Source organism: Aspergillus lentulus (genome assembly GCF_001445615.1).
Source record: "Aspergillus lentulus DNA, contig: Alt08, strain: IFM 54703, whole genome shotgun sequence".
NCBI lineage: Eukaryota > Fungi > Ascomycota > Eurotiomycetes > Eurotiales > Aspergillaceae > Aspergillus > Aspergillus lentulus.
In genome coordinates, this window is record NW_028322118.1 from 1,546,025 (window position 1) to 1,571,207 (window position 25,183).

At 51.6% G+C, this 25,183-nt stretch overlaps 5 protein-coding genes across 5 annotated transcripts; 3 read left to right on the forward strand and 2 right to left on the reverse strand.

Annotated features, from left to right (window-relative positions):
* Positions 1 to 23: 23 nt before the first annotated feature.
* On the reverse strand, positions 24 to 6,977 carry ALT_3766 (uncharacterized protein; the record flags this gene model as incomplete). The annotated part of the gene is made up of 7 exons (XM_033556302.2): positions 24 to 708; positions 764 to 1,355; positions 2,085 to 2,372; positions 2,424 to 4,658; positions 4,714 to 6,211; positions 6,303 to 6,732; positions 6,880 to 6,977. 7 exons carry the CDS (start codon positions 6,975 to 6,977, stop codon positions 24 to 26), a joined length of 5,826 nt encoding a protein of 1,941 aa, XP_033412193.2.
* Positions 6,978 to 8,525: 1,548 nt separating this feature from the next.
* On the reverse strand, positions 8,526 to 9,106 carry ALT_3767 (uncharacterized protein; the record flags this gene model as incomplete). Its single annotated transcript, XM_089599631.1, has 2 exons — positions 8,526 to 8,832; positions 8,898 to 9,106. The coding sequence occupies 2 exons, from the start codon at positions 9,104 to 9,106 to the stop codon at positions 8,526 to 8,528; spliced, it is 516 nt and encodes a 171-aa protein (XP_089455969.1).
* Positions 9,107 to 9,745: 639 nt separating this feature from the next.
* ALT_3768 (putative alcohol dehydrogenase) lies at positions 9,746 to 10,892 on the forward strand (the record flags this gene model as incomplete). The annotated part of the gene is made up of 2 exons (XM_033556299.1): positions 9,746 to 10,546; positions 10,596 to 10,892. 2 exons carry the CDS (start codon positions 9,746 to 9,748, stop codon positions 10,890 to 10,892), a joined length of 1,098 nt encoding a protein of 365 aa, XP_033412190.1.
* Positions 10,893 to 11,058: 166 nt separating this feature from the next.
* ALT_3769 (uncharacterized protein) lies at positions 11,059 to 11,943 on the forward strand (the record flags this gene model as incomplete). Its single annotated transcript, XM_033556298.2, has 3 exons — positions 11,059 to 11,310; positions 11,364 to 11,732; positions 11,782 to 11,943. The coding sequence occupies 3 exons, from the start codon at positions 11,059 to 11,061 to the stop codon at positions 11,941 to 11,943; spliced, it is 783 nt and encodes a 260-aa protein (XP_033412189.2).
* Positions 11,944 to 22,302: 10,359 nt separating this feature from the next.
* medA (transcriptional regulator medA) lies at positions 22,303 to 24,633 on the forward strand (the record flags this gene model as incomplete). Its single annotated transcript, XM_089599632.1, has 2 exons — positions 22,303 to 24,114; positions 24,178 to 24,633. 2 exons carry the CDS (start codon positions 22,303 to 22,305, stop codon positions 24,631 to 24,633), a joined length of 2,268 nt encoding a protein of 755 aa, XP_089455970.1.
* Positions 24,634 to 25,183: the final 550 nt, after the last annotated feature.

A 25,183-nucleotide genomic window follows, 5' to 3' on the forward strand; every position in this document is an offset into this window, starting at 1 on the left:
AAAGCATATATACACGTAGGAAATCACAACTTTGGCTCGGCAAACTTCCTCACCACCTTGTTGCATAGCTCGCTCAGCACACCCGCAACCCACTCGAAATCGCTCTTCTCCAGGTAAACCTGCGCACTCAGCCGGGTCCACAGCCACCCGCCATGCGCAAACACAGGCACAAAGGTCCCGTAGTCCCGCGCCAGCGCCGTCTGGATCTCCCCAGCAACCTCCGCAGCCTGCGCAGCCTGCAGCCTCAATCGAGCCGAGGCCTTCTTCGGGTCCTCTTCACCACCCGACACGGCAAACGGCAGTCGCACGGTCGCCATGGCACAGCGCCGGAGCTGACTGACCTCTCCCGGCTTCAAGTCGGGCTCCTGCATGACCTCCGTGCCCAGCGCCGCGGCAACAATGTCGCCGGCCTCCAGCGCCAGCTTCTCCAGATACGCGTAAATGCGGTCCTCGCCGCCGCAGACCTGGGAGCGGAATTTCAGCGCCGCAGGGACACACAGGTACGCCGTGTCGTCGGTGGTCGCGACAAACTCGAAGAGCGCCTCGAAGGCGGACTTGCCCGAGCTGCTGCGCATGAGGGAGGGCGCGGTGGCGGGGGAGTCCGGGGATGGGATGAAACCCCAGGAAGTGGGGAGAGTAGTCCGGATGAGATGCTGGTTGCGAAGGGGGACGTAGAGGATGGCGGAACCCCGGGGGGTATACAGCCACCTACACAAATATCATCAATATTAACCAAGTCGAGTCAATGATTGAGGCGACTCACTTGTGAAGATTCGTCGTCAAGAAATCCGGCTGCAAAGCCCCCAGATCCAGGGGAATCTGCCCGATGCCATGCGCACCGTCCACAACACTCAAGATGCCCTCGGCGCGACACGCCTCGATCAACCGCTCAAACGGGAACCGCACACCAGGCATGCTGACGATGGTATCAAACACCGCAACACGAACCTTCAATCCATCCGCCTTCGCCTTGGCCACAACCTCCAGGAACCTCCGCACCAGCTCGTCATGGCTAATGGGGAGCTGGTACTGGACCTTCCGCAGCTGCAACGGCGTAGTCTCAACCAGCGAGACAAGGGTCTTCTCGACAGCGCCGTAGACGGTGTCAAAATACACCACCACATCATCTTGCTTGAAGACAAGGTTGCGCAGGACGGTGTTGATGCCCGTCGAGGCATTCTTGACGAACACGCACTCGTTGGTGGGCACATTGAGCAGCGAGGCCACGGCGCGGCGGGATTCGTCTATCAGTTGGGGCTGGATGTGCCGGATGAACGGGTCCGGACGGGCCTCCACTTGAGATTGGAAGTGTCGCAGAGCTGTTTGCACGGCAATGGGATACGTGCCGAACGAGCCTGGAGGGTGGTTGTTAGTCAGGTCAACGCAATTCGTTCCGAAGGGAACTTGCCATGGTTGAGGTTTTTGAAGTCGGGGTCAAACAGAAAGTGAGCTTTTGCCATAGAGGCACCAAAAGGCGCGGGAGCAGACATTTTGTTTAAGAGGAATCCCTGTAATTAGAATCTTGAGGGAAACTGAAAGGAATGGCAGAAACAGCGGAGGATTGAGAGAAGATAAACCACTGCGAACGAATACGAGGACTTGGGATGGAGTCACTCCGAAGGCGCTTGTGAGTCATCCCCACCTACGCCCTTGATAACACAAGGTAGATAGTTACAGTAGTACACCGACTCTTCGCAATTACAAATCAGTTCAGCTCAGTTTGATAAGATCAGTTACCATGAAGGGTGTCTGTGGCAGCACAATCAGTGGTACTGCGGATATCGTCGGATCTCGGACATCTCAACCAGATGATCATACTGCGGACACTGTCAATGAGAAACTCTACCGTCTACCGAGTGCCACAAAACGCACTTGGCTCAATTGGTAATGTAGAGAGGTATTGACGATCTATTCTAATAGATTACAGGAGCAAAAGACAAGCCCAGCTGCGGACAACGCGCATACCCAAATAGGCGGTAGATCTCATATCTACACACAAGAACAACAGGATACTGGCCAATCAAGTACTCTCGACATCACACAGCCCATGTACAGATTCATCATTCACCGCTTGCCCTTCTTACGGGGAGCCACCACCTTGAACGCTGCGTTGCTGCTCTCTTCTTCGCGGTGCGCGTTAGACGACCCCTTCTTGGCCACTTCACTCCATCCGCCTCCGGCAGCGTTCTTCTGGTCCGCAAGGGCGCTGGGGGCCACTGGGTCAACAATGCCCTTGTCCGCTAGCTTACGACGGCGAATGAACTCCTCCGCAAATCGCCGACCATCCAGCGTCTGCGAGTTAGCATACACCGAGTCCGAGATGATCTCCGCCTCGGCGGGCAAGAGGAGCAATTGTTGCACGAAGTCATCCACTACATCACATTAGTTGTTTGCTTTCAACGACGCGTAGATGTATAACTTACCATTGATGTTGCTGTTCAGCCCCTTACCCAAAGACAACTTGGCCCATTTGGTAAACTCCTCCAGAGCGCGGTTGGCGTTTGATGGCGGGGCGCTACCGACGGCCACAGGTCGGGGAGAGGCAACGGGTACGGCGCGGGGCTTCGCGGGCGATGCGGCCAACGGGACATTACCGCTGGTAGCGCGGGGTCCAGATGGTGCGGCAGGGGGAGGCTTGGGCTTGCCGCCGGCGCCCACGGTAGTCCAGGCACCGGAGCTGACTGCGGCAACGGGGGCTGTCGCAGGAGCCTTGCTGGCGAGATCCGCATACCGCTTGCCGGTCGATGTCGCGGGTGGAGAAACAGCTGCGGTCTGAGCAGCGGCCGCCGCAGCCGCCAGGCGCTGCTTGCGGGCTTCCTCTTCCTTTTGGATCTGAGCAAGCGTCTTCTTAGCTCCACCTCCAGTGGTGGCGGTCTGACCCTTGTTGTTCCAAACGGAACCGGTGGACGTCGGAGTAGCGGGAGATCCAGCACTGGCCCAGTTGGCGGTGGATGGAAGACCAGGGGCCTGCGCTTGCGCTTGGCTCAGACGCTCCTGCTCGGCAAGGAGTTGGGCACGACGAGCGGCGGCAGCCATCTCTTCCCTCTGAGCAGCATTACGAGCCTCCGCCTCTTGAATCTCCTTCAACGAAGGTCCTTTGGGCACTTCGTTACCCCCTCTGGCCCAAGGCGCGATGGATGTGGGGGGAGCCTCGACAGGAGTCTGTGTCTGGGACCGCGAGTTCGCTGCCAGAGACTCGGCGACATTCTGACGGTTGCGCTGTGCGGCAGGAGCGGGGAGTGGCGATGCAGAAGGCGGAGGAGGCATGGCGGTGTCATCTTTGGTTCCCCACACGGAATCGGCTTGAGATTGCTCGTTCTGCTGCTGCTGCTCCTGTTGTTCCTGCTGCTGCTGTCTCTGAGCGGATGCAGCTTTCTGGACTTGTTGAGACAGTGTGAGCGGGGCTTCCTCGCTTGGAGCGGTGCCCTGGTCAACACCAGAACTGGTACCGGTCTTCTGAGGAGAACCAATGGGTGCGATCTCTTGCTGTAGGGAAGGCTCGGCAGCATGGTGGGAAGGAAGGCCTTCAGCACTTTGCATGCCGAAATCGCCTTCCTGCGCTCTCAGTGCATGAAACTGGCGCAGCCGTTCTTCGCGGGCCTGCTGCTCGAAAAGGCTGTCTCCCTGAGTACTGTCGAACTGTTCTTGTTCCTGCTGCAGCCGGGCACGGTCTTGCAACATCGTGGCTACTTGTTGGGAATGAAAGAGATTGTCCGGCTGCCGAGCCGCAAAAGACGACGGGCTGCCAAAGGCGAACGGATCCGGACGACTCATGTTCAAGCGATCAAGGAGAGGCGCAAGCTGATGTGGGCTATTGACCAGATCGGTTCCGACCATCTGCGGCCCCTGCCTCAATGGTGCTGCTGCATCGAAGAAGCCGGCCACGGACTGGGGCGGCTGCTGCTGCATTGGCCCCTGAATCGGAGATGGCTGGAATCCAATGGGCGAAGCAATGCTTCCAAAGCTAGGCTGGCTGTGAAGGCTGTGGGCGCTGGAATGATGCTGCAGTTGAGGGTGGATGGTAGGATGGACGGCGCCCTGCAACTGCATTTGCTTCATCATCGCCTGCTGCTGAGCGAGGTGCTCCTTCTGTCTGGCCATCAAATACTGTTCCTCTTGCTTCCGACGCTCCAGAGCGTTCTGCTGCTCGGCGGTCAAGGTGGTACCAAAACTGGGGAAACTGCCAGGGAAGGGAGGCTGCGCAGTACCGGTGGTGGTTCCGGTCCAAGGAGCACCAGCGCTGGGTTCGGGTCCATGAGGAATTCCGATCTGAGGTACGAGGAAGGGTTCTCGTGAGTTCCCAATGCGTCGCACCAGCTGCGCCAATGGTTCAAACTCTGGATCTTCGAGCTTCTTGATCTGCAGATCGGGGCTGAAGAAGCCAGCCTTGAACCAGTCGTGCATTTCCAACCCGGTCCATGGACCTTGAATGTTACCCTGAGGATCACGGTAAATCCAGCGCATACGATCGGGCATCACCATGGTGCGCTGTTGAGCAGGAGGCACAGACCCAGCGTTGCTTCCGGACTGCCCTGGAGTTTGACTCGGTTGTGGTGCTTCGGAAGCCATAGAGGCCGGAACGGAACCGATCGCAGACACAGGAGTCTGGGACGTCGAGGTTGTCGTCGGCTGACCAGCCTTGTCTCCCTGTGATACTTCTTCAAAGAATGGTTAGTATTTGGATATTTTATACATAGCAGAGGTAGAGCTTACCTTGATGATGAGAACCATCTTCCATAGCGCCTTGTCTGACTTGATCCCCTTGCATTTGCTCCTGCATTGCGGGGGGAAACAGAGAGCCTAGCTTGCTGGAGCGGCCGATGCTGCCGGTACCCGTGATGCCAGGGCTGAAGATGCCACCGCCTCCCAGCGTTGACAGACTAGGCGACTGGAGATCAGCCATGGTGCCGAAGATGGGATCGCCGAACCCGGTAGAGAAGGCGGACCTCTCTCGAGTAGGAGTCCCAACGGCGCCAGAAGACCACGCCGAAGCACCTCCCAGAGTAGGAAGACCGCCGAGACCACCCAGACCAGAAAAGCTGCGGTTGCCCGCGGCACTGGAAGTCTGGCTTCGGTCGATAGAAGGCAAATCCATTCCCGAACCTATTCTGCGCATCGAGCCAAATGGGCCGGACGTATCTCGAAGACCGGAGAGACCAGGGTGATGGGTATTTTGAATGTCAGATCCGTCGGTCTCGACATCGTCAGCGTCGATCCGCTCGCCGTGCGGGCTCTGGTAGGGATTGGTGTTCGTTGGGCTAGTCGGCTCCTGGCCTTGGAGTAAGCTCGGCGTGGGGTTGCGAGAATTCTCGTGGCTCTGCATGAGCTCTCTGAAGCCCGGAATACTGGACGTCATCCCAAAGGCGGAGAAGCCCAGCTGGTCCGCGGTTTGAGACGGCGCGCTCGCGTCCTGAGATCCTCCAAGGGCAGCGCTTCCACTGCGAGTCTCCTCTGCAAATGGGTTGGTCTCACTGCGGCCAGTGCGCGTCTTGACAGTTTCCCCCCAGGGTGACTGCGAGCGTTTCTCCCCCTGGTCCTCAGCCAAACGTTCCAAGTTGCTGAGGGACGGCTTCTCCTTGATGGAGGCCGAAATATCCTCTGAGCTATCCTTGGAGAATAAGCCCTTAAGGCGACTCTCCCCGCGTACACTTCCGAAGCCCGGTTTCTTCTCCGTGGTTGGCGTTTGAGAAGCGCCCGTTCCCAACGAGAAAGCCCCAAAGGCACCCATGGGCGAGAAGCTAGCGCTCTGCGAAGCGGCGCCCCATGGAGAGCTTGGTGCCCCAGTCGCAGCAGCCGTAGGATTGGTAGCGCTCCGTTTCAGAGAACCAAACGGAGAGGCCACTTCTCCAGAGCCACCATCACGGGTAGGAGCTTCCTTATCCTTCTGATCCCACTTGGAGGTAGATGTAGTCTCGCGAAAATCGGTTTTGCGGCGCAATAGAGACGGAGGCGGGGTAGAGGTGGACGGCTCGTCGCGGAAGAAACGGGAGCCACCGGTGGTAGGAGACATGGCGTTACTCACAGAATCGCCGGTCTCCCGACGCCGAGGGCCAGGGCGCGCGGAGCTGGGGGAAGAGGTGCTGTAGTTGTTCATGTGGCTCTGAGGATACGAAATGGATGACTTGCGTCCTCCAGTGGCAGCACCGGTATTCTCCTTGGTGGCACTGGTTGGGGGAGGCTTGAGCGGGGAATTGACCGAAGCGGAAAATAACTACACGATTCAGCACGGCACTTTCCAACAGGAATCAAAGGGCGATCTTCAGGTGTTCAGAACCAAGGGGGCACACAAAGACAAGACCAACCTCTTTCTCATCATCAGTCATATCTACTAAGCCCAGAGGCTCCACCTGCCCGCCGTGATCCCAACAAATCTCAGGTCCCGAGGGATTATCCTTGGAATCCTCTCGCTTTCCCCATGCTCCGTTGGTGGGCGGAGTCTCCACGTGAGGGTTCCAGTCGGCGATAAAGTAATCCGCAACGTTTTTACCTAGAGCACCCGACTCACGCTGAGCTTTGTAGAGACTCAACAGTTGTTCTTTGGAATAACGATTCTCGCCGGCCCCGTTGCGGAGTGCGCTGGTTTGATTTGAGGTCATGTGTGGGGGAGTATAAGCACCGACCGTCGGATGCGTAGCAGATGTACTTTGAGGGATGTCTCGCGTTTGAGGAGCATTCGTTGCGACTGACGGACGGCGGAAAGTCTGTGTTGCTCCGTTCATGCGAGTTCGAGACCTGGTAAAGCAAGGGTATCAGTTGTCAAGCAAGTTTCAGGTTAGGTAAGGACACGTCCGCGGGGGGAGGGATAGAGGAGGAAAACATTATGAAAATGTGTATTGATAGAGAATGCCCAGAGCACATAAGACATGATTCTTTGCATACCATTCTCCACCGGCAGTTCCGTCACCTCTCCTGCTGGAAGCGTCCTGAGTATTGCCAGCAGCGGCCGAAGCAAAACTCGAAGGAAGTGGCGTAGGCATTATGGAAACAATGGCTGACTGATGAAGGTAAATCACCGGTTCAGCGAAGAAGAGGGAGACAAGTCAAGACAAATCTCGATCGCGTGAGAGAGTTTGGTTCTCAGTGTGTTCTGGTGGCGGATTGGTAAAGTTGAAGGGAACGTTTGCGTGGGAGAACGACGCACGACACGAGAGCAAAAGAGTAGGTAGCTAGAAGAAGACTAGTAGATCAGTAACCGACCGGAGAAGCTGCAACAGGAAGTATTAGAGGCAACATTTGAAAAATCTTGTTGGCACAAACCTTTTCGCTTCGTAAAATGGGGGAGACTGTTATTCCTTGGGGAAGAGGATAGAGCAACGATCCAGGTCAAGATCAGGAAGATCGAGTAAAGTCAGTCGCAGAAAGTCTCAAGGTGGAAGTTCCTAGCTGCCGTGAAAAATGGACGAGGCGGCGGGCGAATGGCAGGCAGCGCGTGGAATTATCACACGGGCACTCTTGAAGTGTCTGGCTGTCTGGGGGCTTGGGCTGTTTTCGTTGCCAGCCACTTTTACGCGGTTTTACCATACAGGGCATCCACAAACGCACAAAGAATGGGTACAGCCTTACAAGCACCTTACTTTTTCCTAACCTACCTGGGTCAGAAGCATCAAGTCAATTAGAAAACACTGTGAGGAGCCGTGTATGTAGGACACGCGTGAGATCATAATTGACTCGTAAATCTATCATATGATATAGATGATTATGATTGATTAGATTTCATCCAGGAACATCAGCGTCAAAGCTACCTATTTCTATCAATCCACCAGCCTTGAATCGGCAGGTGATCGGTGTATGGCATGAGTAAACGAACTATCCACAGTGCGTGGGCATAACCTCTCCAGACAAACCTACATTGTCCTACTGCCACGTCCATCGCGTCACTGGTGCCGTCACCGCCGCCGTTAATTACAGTCTGTATGAACGGCTCAATATGGCTGGACTCCTATGAAGATGCAATATTTCGTTTGTTGCTGGAACAAAGGGTGGAAGGGGAATAGAAGTCTCTGGTGCATAGCATTTATGGTGCATCCTTTTATTCAGACGCAGAAGGGATGCAAGGCATGAAAGGCAAGGTGGATGGCATTTACCGGTCATACATCCAACATGCCTCAGCATCACCAACCTCCGCGTCTGATGTTGAAGCCTCAGGCACCGGTTATCGCCATGACAAGCCTTTGTCTGCAGCAATCATCGGTAGGCATTGATGGATATCAAGATGCGGAGCTCTGTGTTCTTCTGTTGTCCGTTTGCTGAAAGACTTGTAGCATGACCAACTCCACAATGCCCATACCATCTGGATATATATCTCAGGCATGGTCCTAAGCCAAAGAGCAACCCTCTCCACCACAACACATTGGCTTCTTCCAAGATGAAACAAGACAAGACCTCTATGCCATATGCCTCGTACTGGCACGGCAAACCCCTTCGAACCGGTCTTGCCCAGGGAGAAAAGATCAGACCCGTCTGTACCGGGTCACATATCCTCCAGACTTCCCACCACTGTGCGCCTGATCGAGCATGCTGTCCTGCTAATATCCAGGACAAACAACCCTGTCCATGCGGACATGGACACGGATATGGACATAGTAGCAACACAGAAAGCCACCACTGGGGCCCAGAGCCACCGCAGCAGAACCCAAACTCCTGCTTTCCTGAAGCGCAAGCACAAGCGCCAATTCCCAGCTGTTGCAACCCTCCACAGCCCCCAGCCTTCTGTCAAGACTGTCCTCCACACGACACTCCCCGCCCAGAGCCCTGTTCTCTAGGCAGATGCTGCGTAGCGGAAAACACCTGTCTTCCGGGAGATCCAAGCTACCAGACCCCGCAAGACATCCCCTACCCAGCAAGCAGATGTAACTTCTGCTCCTATCCCAAGCCTGAAATGCATTGCGGCGACTCACCGAAACCGAGGAGCCATCATCCGTCTGCACCGGTAAAGTGTCAACAGAGCTTCACTCGCTTCGAGAGCTGTGACCGCTTCGACTGCTGCGAGGATACCTTCTTCAGCAAGTGCGAGTATTCGACCGAAGAGTCGATGGAGACGGGTAACGGTAACGGTCACGGACACGGCCACGGCCACGACGCGGACTTCGACACGAGGTCTTACCATCGTCGGCGTCCGTGGCTGAATCATCAGCTACATCGCAAGTATTAGTTTGGATTCCGTTACCCTTGGATGTTCGCGGTGTTGGTGAGAGATTGAGGGCGATTGAGGTTAGCAAGCAATTTAGAAGCTATGCAGGGTCTCCCGTAAAGATTTAATTAGATGAGTACCCCGGGTAATATCGTCGATTCAGCCCCCGCAACAGTAAGAAATAAAAGATTGGATTTCCATGCTTTGATAATTCTATTCTTGGACTCGTCTGCATAGCTACAACCATGGTGGTGTTTTGACAAATAAATATTGACTGTCCTAACTGAGGTTGTTTAAGGTGGCATAGCTACTGTATACTTCTTACTACCACAAAATTTGTAAGGCCATGGCGCAGAATAAAGATCATATCATCGCTTTGACAGCCTGATGGTGATAGTCGATTCTCAATATCAGTTGGCTTCGCGCACAATCACCGCAACTCCGTCCAGCCTCGGTTATCGATAACGAGGGGATCATCGTCGTCATCCCCGCACGGATTACTGATCATTCGATGTGCGTTGGGGTAGAATTTCCAAACCTCAAATTTCCAATTCTCTCGCTCCATCGCTGTCAATTATACGTACTGAACTGGCAGATCCTCATAACACTGTCACAATGTCGAAAGCAATCTTCATGTCCCAAGTGGACGGCAAACCCGGCCAAGTCTACTACCCCCTCTCCGTCCAGACATTGCCTTTGCCGACACCCCAGGGGCGCGAGCTCCTGGTCAAAATGACTGCGGCCTCACTCAATCATCGTGATGTTTTCCTGCGGCAGCATCTATACCCAGGCGCCACTTTCGATGTTCCCCTCGGCGCAGACGGGGTGGGAGTGGTTGTCGGCACTGGCCCCGATGTGACAAATCCCGAACGGTGGCAGGGCAAGCGAGTGATTCTAAACCCTGGGACGGGCTGGAACGATTCGCCGGACGGACCGGAAGACCCCAAGGGCTATCGCATCATGGGTGGAACAAAGGTCTACAACAAGGGTACACTGCAGGAATACCTCACCATTGAAGAGTCCGAGGTGGAAGAAGCTCCCGAGCATCTGTCGGATGCGGAGGCCGCTGCGTTGCCATTGACAGGATTGACGGGATGGAGAGCCTTGGTGGTCAAGGCGGGCGAAAGGAATTCCGGCAAGGGCGCGGCTGTCTTGATCACGGGGATTGGCGGTGGTGTTGCGCTGATTGCCCTCCGTTTCGCGGTGGCAAGGGGTGCGGATGTCTATGTGACGAGTTCGAGCGAGGAGAAAATTCAAAAAGCCGTGGTACTGGGCGCGAGAGGTGGCGTGAGTTACAAGGAGGATGGATGGGAGAAGAAGCTTTTGGGTATGCTTCCCAGCGGCAAGCGGAACTTTGACGCCATCATCGATGGTGCAGGTGGTGACTCTGTTGAGAAGGCAACCAAATTGCTCAAGGTATGACGTCCAACTGCGCGCCCACCTGAAACCCGACTGACCGAGACAGGCTGGTGGTGTTCTCTCCGTTTATGGAATGACCGTGTCCCCCAAGATGCCATTCCTGATGCAGGCTGTCTTAAAGAACATAGACGTCCGTGGCTCTACCATGGGCTCTCGCAAGGAGTTCAAAGAGATGGTTGATTTCGTCAAGGCGAACAAGATCCATCCAGTAGTTTCTCGGGTTGTGCAGACGGACCTGGGCGATATCGAGGGACTTGACAGTTTATTCCAGGACATGAAAGAAGGAAAGCAATTTGGGAAGCTGGTAATCGAGTTCGGAAAGTCTTCAGGAAGCAAGCTATAATCTGGCTTCAGAGACTTTGACGCACTACTCTAGCTAAATAGACGCGATGTAGTACATAGCTCACGAATGATGATATTCAACTGTGCCTTTCATGTAGTGGGTGGCTCTTTCCTTGGTGACTCGATCACAATTGCAGCACTATAGCTAGCACGACACATCTACAGACATGAGAGTGCGTCAACATCACAAGCTCAGCGTACACGAGCGACGGACAATCATTCCTTTAGAAGCAGCTTATCTTGTTGAACAGTCTAGTCATTCATTCCTTAACATCTATCAAAATAAGAAGCAAGAGCCACTCAGCGCCGACCGCGTCACCATGAGTCTCAAACTCCGACCATACGACTCCAGCATGTCCCCCGATTTAACCATCTCCCAATCAACCTTGGACTCCGAACCTTCCCCTTCATCAGTCGACGTGAGTCAAGCCAGATGAGACCGGAATCCACAGACTGACGATCTCCTTCGCAGAGATACTCCGCAGCGCTAGACGCCCTCAACGCCAGCAATCACAACCTCGAATACAAGCTCGCCAAGATCCAGTCGCGCAATCTGCGCCTCAAGCTCGACCTGATGAGACTCCAACGACACATTACATCGTTTCATCACGATCTCCTGGCTACCTGGGAAGCCGACATCCTGACGAGCCTGATTGAGGTGGTTTACCGACGGCAAGGTCGGAAACTGCACCGCGGACACGACATCGACCTACGAAGGCTCGATCGGAAGGCTCTTTCGGCGATGTATACCATCGCAGCGGGGAGAATCGGCCGGAGGGCACTTAGGAGTTTGTTCGGTCTATCGCAGCATTATTGGTTAGCGTTGCAGAAGTATGATGAGGTGAGATGACTCAGATTCATGATGTCGGTTGCTGTATCTGACTGAGTAGGTTGCGCATCTGCGAAGTACGAGTCCTTCCCGTACGGAGGGGACGTTTGCTCGATGGTTGATGACGGAAAGGGAGACGAATCCTAAACGAGCGGGTTTCTGGGCCAGATTGTTTCCTATTTGTTATGGTAGGACTGTGGAGGAGAGCTCGAAGATGGTATGAGGATAGTTCTGGGCGACAGGAGCATAGAGAGTGTAGCTGATGTGGACGAGTCTTTCCTTTTGATGCCGTAGATAGAGAGTATTGCTATGTTTATTTTACAGGATTAGTTGGGTTGCTTTGAGCCCTAGCTTGATGTCTACGATGACTCGCCGTTAGGAGTCAGTCAAACCCAGATTTTGGTGAGCGTGGCCGGGTGGCGTCAAGCTCTTTCTAAGGGACTGTTTCAAGTCCAGGCAGGAGGATACTCTGCAGAACTACGACTTGTACATGGTCAAATGTAGTTGTAGTAGTGTATTCTCAGCAATTCAGAATAGCTTTACCATCATCCATTCCAGAGCCCGTACACCAGCTTCCTCAAAATCATACAACTGCCAGTCAGCGCATGCTAGAAACCTGAAAGAACTCGCTGGAAGCACCCTGGGACACCAAATTCTACACACGCAAGCCCTGCGACAGGGAATCGACGGACAGCCTGCTATTCTGGGCAGGCAAATGTGAAACTAGTGCATGGCGGTTGGGCCTTGGGAACTCCATCCATTCGCCGATTGCCAAATCACCATTCGTGCCCGCAGACGTTGAGGAAGTGGTCCGTAGCTATTGGACTGTGTGGTATGAGCCTGATCCCTGATATGTTATTCTGATGTTATTCTGTCTCAATTGTCTCTTTGAGTAGTTAGTCGCTGGGTGATTGGTGTCGTCACTCTGGTGCCTTTGGGCTTGTAGTTCAGGCAGTACCTGCTGGAGAGAGTCACTATCTCATTGTGCGCAATGCAGTCAGCAGTACAAGCGATGTGACTTGGATACACCACAGGAATTGACCGGTAGATAGATCCATGTTGCCGAGGTGGCTGGCTGTGATTGTACATTCGGACGAAAATAAACCGAACAAATCGCAGAAATTGATGCTGAATAACCCAATCGACAAATGAAGGCATGTAGACGAGCCATGGGTGCAACAGCAAATTGTAGTCGGCCACAACCTGGACGTGGTTGAGTCTGGCGTGGAACGCGGGCTTTATTTAGTATACGCGACTCAGACATTGTGTCGTTAGCGGCAGGGTGAGACTATTCGTAGACACGGAAACCAGACACCTGGGGCGTGTTAAGCTCAGATTCAGCTACACATGACAGTGCAACGATATAGTTGGCAGTAGATAGAGGCGGACGGGACTATCTTTTTTGATTCTGCTGCTTTTGATGAAGCCTGGCTGTGGTTAGAAATAGATACCCGGTTGTAGTGGTTACTGTGCTGGTTAACCAATGCATTTCTCATGGCGGATGTGGTGGGCGCCACCTGTCTGCCACCGTGCCAGCCCGACGCAACATCTGAGCACAACAATCATCACTCGGTTCCGATCAATCAGTACCTCTCTATTCAGCAAGATACAAAGAAGGATCGATTGCATCTGCAGGAACCTGCAGATCATCATCCAAGAGAAGTTCCTAAACTCTGAACTGATCGGGCCATCGGTCGACTTGAAAGTCCGTCGACCAGACGGTGACGATAAATATGAAGTCATGCAGATGAAGTAAGGTCTTGTCTTCTCAGCCATCCCACCGGAGTTATCACCGCACAGCTTTCCTGGGGGTGAGATCGACGGTCGGGTTTGCTTTGGAGTTTGGATGGGTGGCTATGCAATCGCTGCTAGGAGTCAGTTGAGCGGGAAGGGTGAAACATTTTCTGTTTTCGATTAGGGTTTGGCGAAGATCAGAGACCAGGGCAACCGTGGGAAGGAAACTTTTGGGGGCGGCGTTCCTGATTTTGAGATGTGATGAGATGAGATGGAAGGAATCAAATCAAAGTTTCTGGATAGATAGATAGACTGATACCTTAGCATCAGCATGTGTATGCCAACGTCAGCGTCAACGTCAACGCAACGCACGCAACACCACACAACGTGTTGGTTAGACCGTTAGATTAACCAAACCAACCTTGGGCGACTGGCGACAAGCCAGGAGTAACCAGACTATTGAGCTTTTGTTCCATCTCCCTTGGCTATCTATTTGCTCTCCAGATAATTTGCAAGCTTCGACTATCATTAACCTGCCAGGCTCCTGCATTAGTCTAGATAGTGTACTCCGGACTTGCACCTGCACCAGCAGCACTTGCAGTCCAGTCTTCTGGTAAATCCTTGGTTTTTCTAACCCGCGCTTGGCAATTAAACGGGGTCCTGAGCGCAACTATACTCCGTAGTAATGCGCTAATAGAGTAGAAATCTACAGTAATCTAGTCAAGCCGTTGTTATATCTCTGGTTAGTGACTTGGCACAGGAGACTACACCCGCGTTCTGTATTATGATTTATGAGACCAAAGGTAAGGGTTCAACTCCTACCGGTCTCATTTTGAGTCGTGCTGATTAGGTGCCGAGGCAAGGAATCTAGGGTACCTGGCAGGGAGGGGCATGCGTGCTGGAGATTTCTCTGAGGCCAAAGGACGCCTGCCTCCACTCCTGAATTCGCTTTCATCAATTCAGAACCGGCTAAAATCAATCTTTCAAAATTTGGTAGAGGACAATACTTCCGGGCAGAATCCCAATCCCACATGGTTGATAGATGAAGGTAGTCTTGGCGGAGTGACTCTACCCAAACAGTTAGTAACATTTTCCTGTTATTGGTTAGAGTCCCCTCCGTAGTATTAACGGGATTAATAGTTTAAGACTGCCGTTTTAACTTCTTATTGTTGATCAGCAAGTAAGCTCTTTCCTTTAGTCGCACGGTTGAGCTTGATGGTGGTGGTCTCATGGTTAGTCTGGTGCCGATCTGTTGATACTATTCGCCCGGCCCATATTCCTTCACAGGTGTAGACTAGTGTACCTTGGTAGTACATGGGGAATGCGAGGCATGAACTGGGGGATTTGACCTTTTAGAGCTGCATAGGCGCCGCAAGGGAGGTTCGCAAGGCTAACCAGATCAGGACAGTGAAGCTCTCTGAATTATCAAAAAGTAGGGCAGCAGAAGTCGGTTCCTATTAGTTTGCTGTGTTGCTGCGATGCATGGTATACAAATTAAAGTACCGCTGGATACTGCAGGGATATCACCAGGGTTTCTTGGATAAGCACCTAAGGACTAGATACGCCGTACACAGCACTCCATAGTAATCATAATTAGATCTAGGACACCGCACCCACAACATTCCATGGATCATCCGTGCTTCCACAACCAAATCCTGCAACAACGTGGACTTCAACCTTGTCCTTAGGAGCCTGAGGCAACACCATCATCGGCAAATCAGAGACGCTGTCCTTGTCGGTTCAGAGGGAGATGTTCTTTAGGCATTGAGATGGGTAGATAAACTGTTAGAGACATCGGAATCGACGGTCACCCCGAGGGTCCGACACAAACCGAACCGCTGCTAAAGTTTAGTGCCTGAACCAAGGTTAGAGGTTGATGGATGGACCCAAGGTGCTAGTTATCTAGGCATCCATCATGTGTATTGAGGAATCAGGATCGCAACTAGAGGAAACGGAGTTCCCCCGAAGATTCGCCGATATATACTTTCTGGTTGGTTTCAAGCGAGAAAGAAGAAAAAAAGGTTCAGGGTCGTACCACACTATGACACCATGACTTGAAAACTAGGCTAAGGGGCCTAGGTACGTACAAGAGCCGAGCGTCAACAACATCACTCAGTTGTAAAGCCGACGGGACTCGGTAGATTCGACTGCATTTTTGGAGTGGCCGTATTTGTATTTTTTTCTTCTCTTCTAGATAAGGTTTCTATAGCCTCTGCTACCCGACAAAGTAAAGAGTACCTACGACCTAGAAGGTCCAAGTGACCCAAACTCGTCTGTTATAAACTAGTAATCGACGATACGATGATAACCAGCCTTATGATTAAGGTAGATAGCTATTTCGGATGCCAGGAATAGGATCCTGTAAGCTTCTACGGAGTCGTAGTAGATTATGTTCTGCAATCCCTACCCGTCCCTCTTGTCTCGGCCATGGCCCTGAGCCGAACATAACTCGGCTCCGAGAATCCTCGAAGGATTGTCCATTCTTATCCACGGAGAAATAGTAGGCACCCGCCTTCAAGCTCGAGGGACAAGAATATCCGGACTACTCCGTATCTCTCGGCAGCATAATTCTGAAATGGTTCTCGCTGATCAGTGATCATACTGGGGGCCGATGCCCCACTTCAGTCGCCGAGTATTTCGGTGCGGAAGCGATAGTTAGCCCTAGCGAATAACGATAATCTACCGAGTCCTCCGTAAATAATTACCACGTTGACCTCGGTGAAGCCGTGAAGGAGCAGCGGTCAAGCCTCTTCCGTGCTTCAGCTAGCCTTTGAGATTGGACGCTGCCGAATTCTGGTACTATGTAGTACTATTAGTAGTAGTTGATCAACTACTTTCTGCTCTAGCGATATTTGGTGAATGGTGCGGCGGTGGACGCTTCGAAATGGTTCTAGTGATCTGCTGCTTGTGGTATTAGTCTGACCAACTAACTTTCCCGCCCAGTTCAGTTATTTTCCGTGAGGGACAGAGGGACACCCAGACAAGAAAGGACTCTGGGGCAGGAGACTGGCAAGGTCCGAAGGTTGGAAGATCATTGGCGATCTGCGGTTCTTTTTTCCTTTTTTTTTTTTTTTTTTTTTTTTTTTTTTTTTTTTCGCCCCGATCCCTTCCCGTCTCTCCCAGTGCCAGGACTCCCAGGTCTATCACTCTAGCAAGTAGCAAAGGGTCGATCTCACGAAGGGCGTCATCTCATGATGACTTCAACGCTTCAGAGTTCCCTGGAAGAGAACCAGATCTCCCGAAGTTCCGTGCACCATTGACAGTAGCCTGCTTACCTCTTTGTTTACAGGTAGTTATATGGCCATACCAATAGTAATGTGTCAGCCACTGTATCAGCTTCTATCAAGGACTCCTGCCACTGCTGAGCAACGTCATACTTGATCCATCCCTTCCTTGACCATGGACTTACATCCCTGAGCAGGAAAAGAACAATTTTTCATGGTCGCGTTCTGCTGTCAAAGAGTCGACTTCGAGTATTCTTCGCGTACAAAGATAGACAGAGGCTTAGTCAATAAGGTAACAGTGCAGAGTTGCTCTCGCCGCTCCCATCGTGCCACTTCGGACGATTGTCAGCAAATCATTGTCGAAGCCATCCGTCTTTGAAAGGGGACGGGTTCGACCTGGAGGCCCCGGTCGGTGGGGGTGATCCACCTCATCCCTTTCTGCCCAATAGGAAACATTGATCCTTGCATAGTCGGAAAACCCATGCAAGGTTTGCTATGTTTAGCAGCTGGTTAGATCGCCCGCTACATCCGCGTTTTTCCCGATCTGGTACCTACACTTCCTCCATCTGGTCAAGTGAGGTCATTAGATGCCTTAGCACAGAAGTATGACCATTATTGAGCTGAGCCGTCACCGCTATCTATGATGTAGAGGGGGAACTGCGACAGCGGTAAATATTGCAGTCACTCAGAGTTAGTAGCAAAACTCTTCAGGTCTTCCATCCGGGTCACCTTGCGTGCTATGATCGCATAGGCCCGTCCCTGTATGCAGTTGTCCCAAAATGACTGCTCGTACACAGCTGCTTTCCACGTACAGGATGCAGGGAGCCAACTGATGAGAAGGAACAAACTGACCACCTTTGCATCTGCAGAACAGCCCAAATATGAGCCATGTGAGTAATCATCCTGACTGGTCCTGACACTGCATGCTCGTGTTCAAACCTCATGGTAGGGCCGACTTTTGGCAAAAGATAAATAAACTTTGGCAGAAACCAGCCCTCAGTGGAAGATATTATTAGGTCACAAGAAGGCACTCGCTTGCCAAATCCCATGACACAACACATCCGGCCTGCGGAGAGTAATACTGTAATGTCGCTGCTGTCATGAGTTCGAGTTTGGTATGTCTTTTTTGTCTTTGAATCCAACGCTTAGAACATCTTATTCATGGATGACAGTGCAGATGTCTAGTGGGGCGGATAACCTCATACAATAATTTAAGATTGCTGTCGTCACTCAAGGCTACCCTTCGCAAAAACCGAACTCCATGCCGCGGAAGTGTAGAACGGCACGACCGTTGCTCCATCCAAAGGGTCAAGAATACTAGGGCTTGCTTGGTAGGTTTAGGAAGTTGTACGGAGTAGGTGTATCAGATTGTACCCAGAGGGCCAGGAAACATAGAAAATGATTTGTCAAGTCCATCCATGAATCGCGTTAGTCCCCATCTGTCAGCCATGCGCTTTTTATCTCAAGCCGCCTAAGTACGGAAGGATACCCAATTAGGCAAGGACAGCGCCCGGAGTCCCGTTTGAGGGGTCCAAAATAAGAAATCCGCTGACAAGAAGGGTTCCAACCGGGCACTGGGGCAGGTGATGTCAATTCTTGATATGGGTAACTTGGTATGAGCCAGAGAAAAGGTGGAGACCCTTTCACATACGGTTCATACCGCCGATACGAGTGAAGTAATAATAGCCTAATAATATGCTGCGGACTTTGGGTGCTCGATCGAAGTCAAACCACGGTGTAAGCACCGGTATTATTCCGTGGTTCGGGAGAATTGCCTTACACATGGTGTTTACCCTACTGGAGATCAGGAATATGGAAATCGAGTTGGTTTGGCTCCAAGGATTGCGGTAAAGATCTCCAGAGTGTTGATCTTATTGGATCACCAACGTGCAGACGTATTGCGCCAGTCTTCAACCACGAGGCCGAAGGAAGAGGTTGAGACCAGAAATTATTGGAAACAGCTCAGGAAAGCAAAGAAGAGGCGGTGCAGTCACCAGATACTACCTTACCCTGCCTTAGTTAGGTCCTTAGTGGGAACTACCTGGTCTTACTAGCTACGAGCTGTCCTTTCCTAAAAGGTCCTGGCCATTCAGGCAGACTCTTTTTTTTTTTTTTTTACTTTCGCTACTGTATTGGTGGATACTAGCTCTACCCTTCTAACCTCGGGCGGTAACGGCAGAGAACAAAAAGAACCCGCAAAACAAACTCCACAAGCATCATCGATTTATCCAGCAGTATCCGTATTCCTGTTACTCAACGTCTCTCGGATTCCTTAGCCATCTTGGTATTGTTAGAGTCAATATGGACTTAATCGAAAGAGCAAGTGCTAGGTAGGTATAGAATACAGTAATCCTACAGACCTTAACACCAACCACGCATTCCCTCGTTCCCCCATCGTCCTTCTGCAGCCTTCTTGAATCGACCCCATGCTTCCTGGGAGGATCCACCCTCACCAGGCGGCGGCGTGGACCGACTGAACGGTGGCTTTCCCCAAGGGCCCAAAGCTACCTACAGTGTACGTTTTTCCTTTGCCAGGGCTCGTTACTCAGTGGCTACTTCCATCCTCTTATGCTTGCATGTCACAGATAGATGGGAGTTGAAAGTAATAGGAACTGTAATTATTCATCCCTACATCTGTACAAGCTGCAGACAGATGAAGGACTCATGTACTCGGTACTCCTAGTCTAATGATTCATCGTCGTTATGTTATAGCTTTCTGCTCGCCTTTTTTCGCAACGTTCTACTAACTTCCGCCCTATACTGCGTAGATTAATATTAATATTGTTTTCAATATCTTTTTTGCCTAACAGCTCAAGCTAACTCGTTCCAGAAAGAACACCTCCACTTATTCCCTCTCTCGAGTCTTTAAAAGAGTGCTAAAACAAGGAAAAATTGATACTGGTTAGGAACGAAAATAGGAAACCTGGGTCTCCCGTTCTGTTTCTGTATCGCTCTCCGAATCAGCGGTCACTATGGGGTCTACGATGATAATGGTAGAAGATGTTATTATTATTAGAATCTGCTGTTATTTATTATTGAGTGGAAGCATTAACGGCTCACTGTTCAGCTGGAGAGGTGGACTCCATAACCCAGTCCAGGGATCCGATGAACAGAACAAAAGAGCTTTCGGCCAACCAGCCGTTAAGTTAGGCTGTCTTCGGAATACGCTCCGTATAATTATTGTGATTGGGTAATAGAATAGACTGGAGCCGGATATCATGCTCACACGAGTTAAGTCGCCTCGCGTAAGAAAAAAAACAAATAATGGGGGAAAAAAAAGGGAATCATGCTGCTGGGGAAGAAATTCGTGGTACGTAGTATTCAGGACCCTTGTATCACAACTGCTAGGTACTAACTTAAGGTACCTTGCTAAAGAAAACCACTTACTGCTTCGAGAGCTAGATAGATAGGTAGTAGGGCATCCACCCACTTCCAGCACCACCAGCAAACCGTACTTTGCAGAACCGTAGGACTAAAAAAGATCTAGTGATGAAGACTAGATAAAAAAGCTACTCCATATCTATCTACTAGTCTGTTCCTTTAGATAAGTTCCTTGACACCGGTGCGTTGTGCATCCCCCGCCACACTGCCCTAGCAAGTACTCAAAAGTCACCATCCCATCAATCAGGCCGTCTAGTCTACCTACTACGCTTCTTACCACCACAGCCTCGGTCTTAAAAAGGGAAGGGGGGAAGAAAATCAAGAGAAAGCAAATAATCTTATATCTCTCGTCATCTCGTACTCCTCCTTCTACCTCTCTTACCTCCTCTTCCATACATCTATCCTACCTTCCCCCTCCCCCTCCACATCTTCCTGAGATGGCAGCTTGAGGAATTTCGATTCTTCTTACTTTCGCTTTATTACATTCGCTCATCGCACGTTCGCCATCACGCTCGCTTGTTATTTGCGCAAGGTTATTACGACGTTCGCTATATTTGTTGGCTGAAGAGAGAGAAAGAAAAGAAAACGACATTGGTGGATCGATTTATTCAATATCCAATATACCCTATAATAGTTAATCGCATCGTTCGCGAGTATCACGCCCTCGTTGATTGTCGACCACCTTCCCCTCCATCTGGGCCCGAATCGACTTTATTGCATCTTCTAGGGAAATTCAAGGGAGGATCAAACCAATATTGACGGACCATTATTACCATCTCTTCCGCTTGAACTACCTACCAGTCCCCGTGCGTTTGTTCGGTCTCGATTCGCAGTTGACTGTAGAAACGACTTCTCCCCCGCAAAGCCGTTTGCCTAGAGATCATCTGGTTACTCTTTTGGACTTGATCTCCTTTCCAGCAATATCATCCCTTTCGGCTTCATCTGCGCCTTGAAATCAATATCAAAGTGGGACTCAGCTTGTCCTAATTTCCTGTCCGCAGCAACGTCGTTCAGGAGGTGGTGGTGATTCTGGACCCTACTCGTCTTGGACAGGTGTCTCGGTTGAAAGCACCACTTCTTTCCGAAAAAACAGAGATACCTCAAACCTGCGCCCCTTTTCGGAAGCGAGAGAGTCTTTTGGAAGTGACAGGAACTCGTTAATTTGACAAGGTTAGCCCTCCCCTCTTCCCCTTCGCCACTGCGCTGCCGGTGCCTTGCATCAGAATCACTCCCCTTTCGTGTCCCCTTTTGCCTTCCTCGACTCCTTGCTTCATCCAGGTCGTGCCTCTGGTGCACCAGGCCATTAGGAAAATTAGGATTCGTGTTAATTCAGCATGCGCTTGTCATAATTTCCCCGTGAACCTTGTGTGTTTGTTGTTGACATTGTTAGGGCGTAGGTCATTTCGTCAGTCGTTTCGGTGGACCTTAGATTTTGCATATTAGCTGCCAAGTTGCCTCAGTTGTGCCCTGGTTAGACCTTCTGTTGTTCTTTATCTCACTTGGTAAGTCTTACTAGTCTATGCAGAAAGCCGGTCCTCTTTACTTTACGAGGTTCGTGCTCACCAGTTGAGTAGTTCGTGGCCCGCCTGCAACCGAATCCCCTCTATGGTCAGCGATTCCAGGAAATCCTGAGACTTCGTTCGCTTAGAGAGAGATTAGACAAGCGAACAAAAAGAAACGAAAAACGCCTCCTCAATTTCTGGTCTGTTTGACAAAGATCGCTTGCCATCCGTGAGACCGTCTGACGGATATCTCACTATTGTCCCGTCGGGATTGACCATACTTGGAAAGTCAATATATCGCCTGCAAATGCACCCGCTGCTTTCATAGGGTGTTTCGGACCACTTTTCTCAGTAGCGTGGCCTGTCTTTGACGCCTATCCTGCTGCCAACCTTTGCTGGTTTCAGCCTTCGGTGTTGAATACTGGTCGTTGATTCGAAGCTGCGTCGTTACGCCTCTTCTTCTGGGGACTAACAGCCACTTCGTACCGTCACTCGTTTTGTCTCGGAGAGCTCCCTGTGGTGCCCTTCCGACATCCTATCGTTTTTCAGGATAAATTGCCTGTCATTCGCTTCTTTAGGCTGTTGTGTTCCGTTGCAGTTGCTGCAACATTTTCAAACTGGCTTACTCGAAGACACACGGTATTCTGGTAAGCCAAAGTCCCAAACTTCTGTTTCTCTCATTGCTGCCCAGCTGCCACTGCTCTCTTCTCTTTTCCCTTTTTTGATCCCGTCAGTTTCTCAATGTTGACTCAATTCTTGTTTCTCCGCGAACCTCCTTCGGATTGTGTGCTCTTTTTCCTCTTTCTTGTGCTGACCTCTTCGCTTTCGCAGTTCGACCCCGACTTCCAAACACCTCTGATTCTAGACGAGTCGCTGGATTTCTCGGATCCTGAAGAGTCACGATTTGCCGGCGCGTTTTCAGACGGCCTCCTGGCCAAGTCTGAACCCTTCCTGTCTATGTCGACTTTTCAGAAACCCCCGACAGCGGCCTTGCTAGGTAACTTTGTGCCCTCCTTCTTCCTTGAGCACTGCTGCTACATTGGCAAACGCAGACAGACGGACAGGCTGACTTTCTCAGATTACGAGTCTGCGCGATCTCTGCATAACGGTGCTTCCTATTCCACCTATGGCCAGACTCCTTATGTGACAGCCACCTCGCTCGTCCCATCCCCCATGGCTGATCAAGCCAGCCAAATTTCCGATTGTGGCCCATACTTGCCAAATCAAGAGTATGCTAGCTCTTACGAGGAGAGCCGGTCGCCCATGCTTGGTGCAGAGTCCCGTCAGCTGCCGGAGGTCATCTCATATAATCCCCAGAGAGGATCAGAAGGAACACGGGTATTTGTGCAAATTCAGTGCCCACATGATCTTCACTCATCTCCGTATGCGACTCTCTATCTTGTCTTCGGGTCAAAGAAGTGTGAATGTCTCCCACATTTCCTCGGCTTGCAGGGGTCGTCCTTTCAGTATGCTCTCTCCGTTGACACTCCCCCGTTCCTCGCCACGGGATCCCCATCTCTTGCAGTGCCTCTGCAAATCGTAATCGATAATCATCAAGGAGGCTCTGTCACCACGCTGCAAGTAGGCGTTTACACATATGAGCAGACCTCGCAAAACTCACCCTCCGATGAATCGCACAAGAGAAGGATTGCTTCCTATTCGGAGAATGTCGCTTACAGGCCAATCCGACGGGCTCCAGGACAGCCGGGATATGAAGATGGCCGTACGACCTCCTATTCACCCTACTTGCAGCCGCTTCCCGCGATGAACGGATTCTTGCCTCCATATCATGCGAATGCTTCGCCCAGGGCTGCGCCTGCGCAATATTCTGCTGGATCATCCGCATCACACTCGTCCATTCGAGCACCTTCTCCGCTCACCCCGGCGTGGAGCCCGTCAATCGTCAATGTGACTGGCGATTCAAGGGCCCCTGCCTACGCGATCGGTCACAGCTTGCGTCAACACAAATCATCTTCGCCGGCAAGGCCAGCTAACCCGACTCTTATTCGGACGTCGACCTTGCAGCAGGCGAATGGGTTAGGGCACGCGCAATCATTCAATCCGTATGCTATGTACCCATCAAAAGCCGTCCTCAAGCTGAACGGGGACCTGGACTCTATGACGGAGGGCTGGACAAAGGAAGAGCGCGAGGCCAAGCGGCGTCTGGTTCAATTCACTCGCATGCAAAACGGAAGCACGATCCACGCCGACTTCAAGCCTGTCTCCCCGGATGAGCGCGCCCCCAACAGTATTTGCATCAGCTGCATCTATTGGGAAGGCAAAGACGAATGCTTCGTGACAAGTGTGGACACCATCTACCTTCTTGAATCCCTTGTCGGTGTCCGTTTCACCGTGGAGGAGAAGAATCGCATCCGCAGAAATTTGGAGGGCTTCCGACCTCTCACCGTCTCCAAAGCCAAAGCAGACAGTGAAGACTTCTTCAAGGTTATTATGGGCTTCCCCGCCCCCAAACCTCGAAACATTGAGAAGGATGTGAAAGTCTTCCCTTGGAAAATCCTTAGCCATGCCCTCAAGAAGATCATTGGAAAATACGTAAGTACTTCCTTCAGAATTCCCTCGGCTATGGAGTCTTCGACTAACGCAGCGTGGCCCTAGTCTGCAAGTTACTCATCCACCGCTGGGGCGCTGCCAACGCCAATCAGTTCCGCCTTTGCTGGCAACGGAGCAGCGTCGGACTCGGGAACGGAGCCGTACGCTGCAGCTTCTCCCCAGTCAGTTTCCGACGCTGCTCCGTCCAGCAGCTACTGTCATAGCATTGCAACACCAGCCTACTCTCCCCCCGCTGGTTCCTCGGGCCCCCCCATGAACGGAACGTCTGAACTGCGAGCAGTGCTACCTGCTGTCACTCAACCGTATCATAGTATGGCATCGGGATACGCATATCCCGCTGTCTGCCAGCAGCAGGGCCAACTCTCACTCACAGCTCCTGTCAGTCGGCCGTCATGGGATCCCAATAGCCTTTCCCATCACCCTTCGGCAAGTGCGGCCCCCAGCTATAGCTATCTAGCTCCTTTGCCTTATTCATTACCCGACCCTTCCCACGGGTGTTGATTCACCACCTTGTCCCGCACTATGGCTCCATGAAATTTGGTCACTGGAGCATACAGGGGGCCCTTATATCCCTTCCCCCTACTGCATTTACCGGCGTTTTGGTCTGCTTTGTTTTTATATTCGGTTTTAGTTGTTTTCGTGCTGTTCTTGTGCGCGACAGTCCCGTTCCTGGTTCTTCTCGTCACTCCTTTGGTATTAGCCACGGCGCTTGGTTATGATCACTCGCAATGATCTCATGTCTCTCCTTGAATACTTTGACGTCTTAATGCCCGGAAATGTTCTTGTTCTCTGTTGATTCTCTGAGTTTCTCACATGGCATACGTTAGACGGTGTGTTGTACATTCCTTTTTCAGTTTGGGAACTTGTGCGGGCATTTTGATTCCACTCCTTGCGACGGTTGTACATTATATGGCATTGCACGGCGCTGCAGTCGTTCCTTTTGCATTTCGCAGGTCTGGAAAATTCGTGTTTTTGGGACGGATCTAATAATGGACAGCTCTGGCGAAGGGACACAAGAATCTCGTGGGTTTACTCAGGTTGAATTGTTCAT